The sequence below is a fragment of the Sprattus sprattus genome (assembly GCF_963457725.1).
Source record: "Sprattus sprattus genome assembly, chromosome: 16".
Taxonomy (NCBI): domain Eukaryota; kingdom Metazoa; phylum Chordata; class Actinopteri; order Clupeiformes; family Clupeidae; genus Sprattus; species Sprattus sprattus.
In genome coordinates this window covers 17,018,584-17,026,083 of record NC_137914.1, presented here as the reverse complement: position 1 = coordinate 17,026,083, position 7,500 = coordinate 17,018,584, and the positions used below count along the sequence as shown (strand labels likewise).

The window sequence follows — 7,500 nt, the reverse complement described above, 5'->3', positions numbered from 1 at the left end:
GTTGTCATTCCTGGTTGTCTGTGCTTCCTTGGGTTTTAACAAGCACACAGAATCTCTTTTGAAATCATACAATATTTCATCCTGATCTCAGAGTAGCCTCACTATTTTCATTTCTGTGTAGTTCTTTCAATAGTGCTTGCATATTAACTTTGGCATACATTTGTGTGTGTGTGCACGTGTATGCACATGTGTGTACGTGTACATGTGTGTGTGTGTGTGTGTGTGTGTGTGTGTGTTGGTACTTGAATGCGTGTGTTCGCATTCTGCTCATGTGTGTGTGTGAGTCTGTGTGTATGTGTATGTGTGTATACCTGTGTGCTTTTTGTGTGCTTTGTGTGTGCGCGCGCGCGTTTGTGTGTGTGTGTGTGTGTGTGTGTGTGTGTGCGCGTGTGTGTGTGCGCGTGTGTGTGTTTGTGTGTGTGCACGTGTGTGTGTGTTTATGCGTTTAAGGGATGAGTGAGCACCCATGCTGGCTGTAAACACGGCCCCAGCAAGGTCACACCTGAGCTGCTCTCTATGATGACTCTGCGGCGGCCCCCGATAAGCCTCTCACAGCAGCCAGGGGCCGCGGAGGACAGCAGAGCCGCGCCTCGCCTCGCCGCAACAAAACACTCCCTCAATCCCCCGTAATCACTCTCTCTTTTCCCCGTGTATGAACACAAGCAATCCCCATCTCTTTCTCTCCCTCTCTCTTTCCCTCTCTCCATCTCTCTCTCTCTCTCTCTCTCTGTTCATTTTCTGCATGGCTTCCAAGGCGTCGATCCCCCATGCTCCAGCTTAAACCCTGGAAGCCGCCTGCCTTTTTCAGATAATATTGTTAATTTAATGCATGACTAGAAATTAGACTTCAAAGTAAATTAGAAAACGATGCCTATTTTCCCCTGCGATGCGTGCTCTGTCGTAATCTCTCCACGTGGGCCTGTGGGGGTGGGTGGGGTGATGTTAAGAGTGTGTGTGTTGGGGGGGGGGGGGGGGGGGGGGGCATACTTTTACGACAAGTGTGGACACACTAGTTATGCCATTAAAACATTTGTTCTTTTCAGGGCACAACAATGGCTATTGTAGTAATCAGTCTGAATAAACCATTATAGAACAATGTTTCCTCAATGAAGTCTTAAGAGTATCTCTCTCTCTCTCTCTCTCTCTCTCTCTCTCTCTCTTAGATATTTTGCTAAATTCTCAGATAATTTATGCCAAATAAAAAAATAATTGTTCAGTCAATACGATTATGATACAAGGGGATATTGCGCGCGGCTAATGAAGACTTTGTGGGAGTGAGCCGGCACAGAGGACTGGCTCTGGCAGCGAATCTGTGAAACACTTCGATTTGAACCATCATCAAACTCCAACGTGATACCGATGTGTGCAATTCGCTGCCCCAGGGCTAATCTAATCAAAGGGACTCGTTTGCAATTCTGATGCATTCATCCAAACGCCACCTAATTGGCTGGGGCCATGATGCACAGTGCACCGCTGATTAGTTTCTCGCCCCATGATTCTGGGAGGTGTGTGTGTGGGGGGGGGGGGTCGGTGGTAGAGGGTTTGCTTTCTGTTGTTTTTCAGAAGTCACGCTCTGTGATCCGTTATAGGCACAGCCACCCCTGCCACCTATTCACAGGAACATCACTGCAACAGAAAGAAACTATTTCTCCACTTCTCCTTTTATCCTTTTTTTTTTTCTTCTTATTCATTTCGTTCTACCCTGACGGTGACCTGACAGCTACTGTGTTCTGTGGGCAACTAGGACAGGCTGAAGCAGCAAAAACCGACCAGGTGACATTAAGACTTAAGACAGCTGCGAGGCTTGACCTGGCCACTGTAAAGCCGCGTCAGCAGAAAGAGAGGTGTGAGCGCAGCAAATAACCCAAAATAAACTAAAACACCTGTGTGACTTCCCTCTCAACCAGAGAGACGCATTACATCACTAATCTGCACACAGCCACGCACTGCCAAATCAGAACTGGTTTTACTGCTGGGTGTCAGCCCAGTTATCACTGACAGCAAAGCACAGTCAGATGATTCCAATACAGTCACAGAGCTACCCCCCCCCCCCCCTCTCCCCACACACACACACACACACACAGAAAGTCACACATACACTCATCCATCTCACACATGGACATGGACGCACACACACACATACACATACACACACAGACACACACAAGCTGCGCCCCCACACACCAACCCTCAATCTCAGCAGTGCGCCACAGGCCGTCTCCTAAAACACCCCTTCCTGCCAACCCTTCTGAAAATAACACAAGCTCCCACCAGCAGCCGATGCCAAATTACAGGCTGCACACACACACACTGTGCACTCAGAGCCGGGTCCACACCAAGCCCAGGGCACGGGCACTGGCAGCGGCAACGGCATCTACCACGATGGGAGAAGGGCACCACAGAAAGCCTAGCATCAGAGAGCGGCCCCTGCCAGCTACCTTCACCTCCTCCCTCACAACGTCTCAATCAGCGACCACAGAGACCGGCTGCACAATACAAAACTTCCAGCAGTCGTTTTGTTGCACTTTGTTCTTACACTAAGACCCAGCGTTTGTATTTTTTTCTTTCTAAATGTGCTAAATCCCTACTGAGGGAAAAGAACTATTCAACTAAAAAGAGCAGTTTGACTACTTTTTTCTAAAAGGGCATGTGCTGTTGATGTGAAATGCTCATTTCATGCTGAAAAAAAATGGTCTTGCAAAATGTCTTCCCTCAAAGGCATTGCTGTGACTAGTCAGTGCTTTGAGGAGTACAGTTGAACTACGAAAAAAACATTTAATTCTTTTTTTGGGGGGGGGGGCAAGTGTGTGTGAGAGTGTGTATGTGAATGTGTGTGTGTGGCAGGAGACTCACAGCGATGATGTTGAAAAAGTCGTCGTCGCCCAGCGTGTCCAGGATGGAGGAAACAGTCTGGCGGGCGATGGTCAGCCTCAGGCCCTTCATGCTGCCGCTCACATCCACCAGGATCACCACGTCTTTAGGAGAGGTCGCCGCCTGAATATACCTTCTCTCACACACACACACACACACACACACACACACACATAGATATACATAAAGAAATACCAGCATACACAATGCAGAATAAAGGGACTACAGAAAAAAAAAGAGTTTATATGCCTGTGGGATTTATTGACACTAAGTATTGACTGTCCAGGTCTTTATCTGAGACAGCTGTATCAGAGAGCATAAAATCACCTACGCAGACACCTACTCCTGTTCTTTATCAGCCATTCCTTTGTGTCCCGCATGTGTTCCACACAGTACACTCAAGCATGGCCAAACAGATATGCTTGGGTAGCAATGTATGGGGATATACAACCATCAAACATTTATGAGATACATGACTATGCTCAACTGAAGCATAGTACACACACAGTAGCTCACTATGCTGTGTTGTCTGGGCACTATAGTGAAAGTGTGTTCATTGAGTTTGCCACGTGAAGGGGCAATGACGATATCTCACCATTTTCGATTTCGACAGTCAAACGCTATGACACCGTGCTCATCCGGGGTCCATTTTACACCTAGAGAGAGAAAGAGAGGGAACGAGAGAGAAAGGGAAAGAGAGAAAGAAAAAGAAGAAGTACATTTAGAGAGATTGCATAGGGGAAATAAATAACCCGGACGGCATTAAAGGCTTACACAAACACTCATAGGCGCGCCCCACAATAAAGTCCGCCAGTGCCGCCTCCTCGGGCGGAGAGGCAGGCGTAATGAAAGTCCCTATTATCGGCCAGATTAGAGCAGCAGCGGCAACAGCGGCAGCGGCAGCAGCAGCCACGGGAGATTGGACGCCGGCAAATGAAGTGTGAAAAAGAGAGTGACTAAATGGAAGAGGCCTTTATTGGGAGGCTATGAATGTTAATAAGCAGCGCTTTGAATGGGGGTGGGGATGGAGGGGTTGTTTGAGAGAGAGAGCGAGACACAGAGAGAGAGAGAGAGAGAGGGAGAGAGAGAGAGAGATGGAGTGGCAGGTGGACAGAGAGAACCGTTCCGTTCTATATCCGTATCCGTTCGTCTGTCAGAAGGAGCGACTGGCAATCTGTGGCATCTGAGCTGCTCAATGCAGCACTCAATAAGGCGGCGGATCCAAATAAAGAGCACGGGTAATTGAATCAGTGGGAGGCAGTGTGTGCTTGTGTACCTGTGGGTGTGTGTGTGGGTGAGTTTATTACTGAGTGTGAAAGGGTGAGTATCTGTGAGTGATTGGGTCTCTCTCTCTCTCTCTCTCTCTCTCTCTCTTTCTCTATGTGAGAGTGTGTGTGTGAGAGAGAGAGAGACATTGAGAAAGTGTGTGTTTCTGTGGCTGATACAATCATGTCCTGTGAGCTCAAACCCTGTGGATCCCTTCAGATCAAACTGTCTGTTAAATACATGGCAGTGTAAAAAGTAAGTCAGAGAACATGGATATCCACTGCGCTCACTAGTGGCTCCAAAATAAAGAGTATCTGGTCACCTAGAGGACCAGGCTCATCCATTACCTTCTCCTCTCTCCAGTCCCCTCTTCTCTTCTACTCCTACATCTATCTCACCTTCTGTTTCTGTCAGTCTCTCACTGTACTCATCAGCCATTGTTTCCTGTTGTCTTTCACTTCTTCTATCCTCTCTCTGTCTTCTGTTTCATTTTCAACACAATCTCTCTACCCTCTCCCTCTCTCTTGCGCTCTCTCTTTCTTTCTATTCTCTATGTTTCTCTCTCCAGCTTGCTTTACCTGACCGTCACTTCGACTGAAAGCTTCCAGATTCTCTACTGTTATGCCTTGAGGGACACAGGTCTAGCCAAACTAATTACACAGAGCCGGTGTACCATCTCTCAGAATGTCAGCCTCAGCCAAACACGCACAGCCACACACACACGCACACGCACACGCACACGCACACGCACACGCACACGCACATGCACACACACACACAGACGCGCACACACACACACACACACACACACACACACACTCACACTCACACACACACACACACACACACACACACACACACACACACACACACACACACACACAACACACACACACACACACACACACACACACACACACACACACACACACACACACACACACACACACACACACACACACACACACTTATACATACCTATACAGAAATTCATAAATCATAAATAAATCAAATAGTACTATAACCATACCACAAAACCCATGCAATGTACATCATTAATCACCTGGATATTGTCTGAAGAAGCCCTTTGCACTCCCGAAGTATTGCCATATAAGAGATGGGTCTCTCTCAAAGTTGTCCACAAACACCTTGTTCAGGGCCTCGGACCAGTACACTCCATTTACAATGGCCGAGTCTGAGAAAAGGAAGGAGAGAGGATGAGAAAATGACAGAGGGGAAAAGGAAAGAGAAAAGGGAAATGAGAGTTAGGAGAATTTACATTCAAAGTTATGGTTTCAGTGAGATTATCCAGGGATTTAAAAAAAATGAATCTGAGCCATTTTTGTCACAGATATGTTAATGCCGGGAGACATTGCTGGGAAGTTCCGGTGGGAGTCATGCAATGCAAACAGTCATCAGGTAATACCCACCAGGAGACACTCTAGCCAAATATTCTGTTTTGATATGCAACTGAAACAATCTTAACCTGACATCATTATTATTCCCAGCTAAAAAGGTTGAAGGAGATTGGCATGTTAGGAAGAGCTTTTAGCCAAGCGGTGTAGTTTGCAGGCAGTGAGCAGAAAGCCCTCAGATTCTCTCCCACTCCTACTCATTCCCCAGCATGAGGCGCAAGCCTGCCTGAGGGAAGAGGAGCAGGCAAATAAGCACACACCTCCACATTCCTGTGTTTGTGTAAGTGTGTGTGTGTGAGTGTGTGTAAGTGTGTGTGTGAGAGTGTCTGTCTGTGTAAGAAAGAGAGAGAGAGAGAGAGATAGAGAGAGAGAGAGAGATGAGAGAGAGCGAGAAGCGCTAGCAGTCACTCTGAATATCATTGCAGATATTGAAATGAGATGAAACAGGTTTCTTTTCAATTCCGCTGCTAAAGGAGCTATGAATCTCATTGGGCGCAGGGAAGACTGGGCGAGCAGGCCGCGGCTATCAGCACAAGAGCATGTTAGTTATCTGTAAGGGGAAGAGACAAGAAGAAAGAGAGAGAGAGAGAGTGAGAGAGAGAGAGAGAGAGAGGGTCGAGAATTGTACTGAATTCAAATGAATTCAAGAGACCTGTGTGCATGTATGTTGGTGGGTAGATCTACAGTGTGTATATGTGGATGGATACGTTTTATACTCTGTTACATGAAAATAACCTAACTTAACTTAGATGAACTGCGCTTGTACTCCTGCTGTAGTCATTATTCTTGTTTTCATTACTATGACATTTTGCCATCAAAAAAATGTTCCTTTAAAATCAATAAAGAGGGCATAGTGTCTACATAGTGTCAAACTTTTGGCAACAGTTCATTCCTTCATGCCAAAAGAAAAGCGTCATTTGATTTGATTAGATTTCAGAAAGAGAGAGAGAGAGAGAGAAAAACAGCAGGGTTTCATGGGGGCATGAGAGATTAATTCAAGAAGACACTCACTCACTCTCTCTCGCTCTCTCTCTCTCTATCCCTATCTCTCTATACATGCTATTATACAGTTGCACCTCTCATAATCATCGAAAGAAAAATTAAAATTGAATCACACATCCTTCAGACACACATATGAGGTGCATAACCATGTCTGCATATTAGCATATTAGCACTGGTCATGCGCCATTACAGAGATGAGTAGTACAGACACAGAGGACGGACACACATGGGCACTACATTCACTTCACTAAAGTATAAAGAGGGCCTTGACTTGAAATAAGAGAGATTGAGACAGAGGAAGTAAAGACAGAAAGAAAGAGAGAAAGAAAGTGAGAGAGAGAGAGAGAGAGAGACAGAGAGAGAGAGAGAGAGAGAGTGGGAGGGAGAGAGAAAGATAGCTGTAGGCTCTCCTAATTCCAACAAAAGGAGAAATTTACTCATTCGTTAAATCAGAAATGAACTCCCAAAATGAACGCACCCAGGGATGTCTTTCATTATACTCGGACTTAATTTATGTGATGAAGTAATGAAGTTTCCATTTGAATGAAGCGGCACCTCCCTTCTACTCATAGCCTTAGGATGCGCTAGTCCGATGTCTACCGTATCACATGCGCTTGAAGAGGAAAACAACGATAGACAATATGAAGCCACACTGCTTTTCATTTCCAACTCTAACATGAGAACAGCATTCCTTTAATGTAGCTGTCTCACAAAGACTTGAGTGTAACATATTACCAAATACTAATCCAGTCAGTTCCACTCTAGTTCTACCTTGGACATTTTCTTCCAGCTCTTACAGTACTATAGTACGCTGGTTCATACAGTACTACAGTACTTTGCTTCTTACAGTACTTTGGTTCTTACAGTTCTACGGTATGTTGGTTCTTACATTCCCTGTTGGACTGTGCTTTGTTGCTGCCATTCCGCAATCCAGAGCCAAGGCAAT

The 7,500-nt window shown here is 46.0% G+C and overlaps 1 protein-coding gene across 1 annotated transcript in view; it reads right to left on the bottom strand.

The window, feature by feature from the left end:
• The window catches only part of cacna2d3a (calcium channel, voltage-dependent, alpha 2/delta subunit 3a), a gene marked incomplete at its 5' end in the record, with an annotated part of 162,966 nt that overhangs the window by 92,954 nt on the left and 62,512 nt on the right, over positions 1-7,500 (bottom strand). Inside the window, 3 exon segments of the mRNA XM_080854608.1 lie at positions 2,854-3,004; positions 3,467-3,527; positions 5,201-5,332. Of these exon segments, the coding sequence (XP_080710734.1) occupies positions 2,854-3,004; positions 3,467-3,527; positions 5,201-5,332 (344 nt within the window).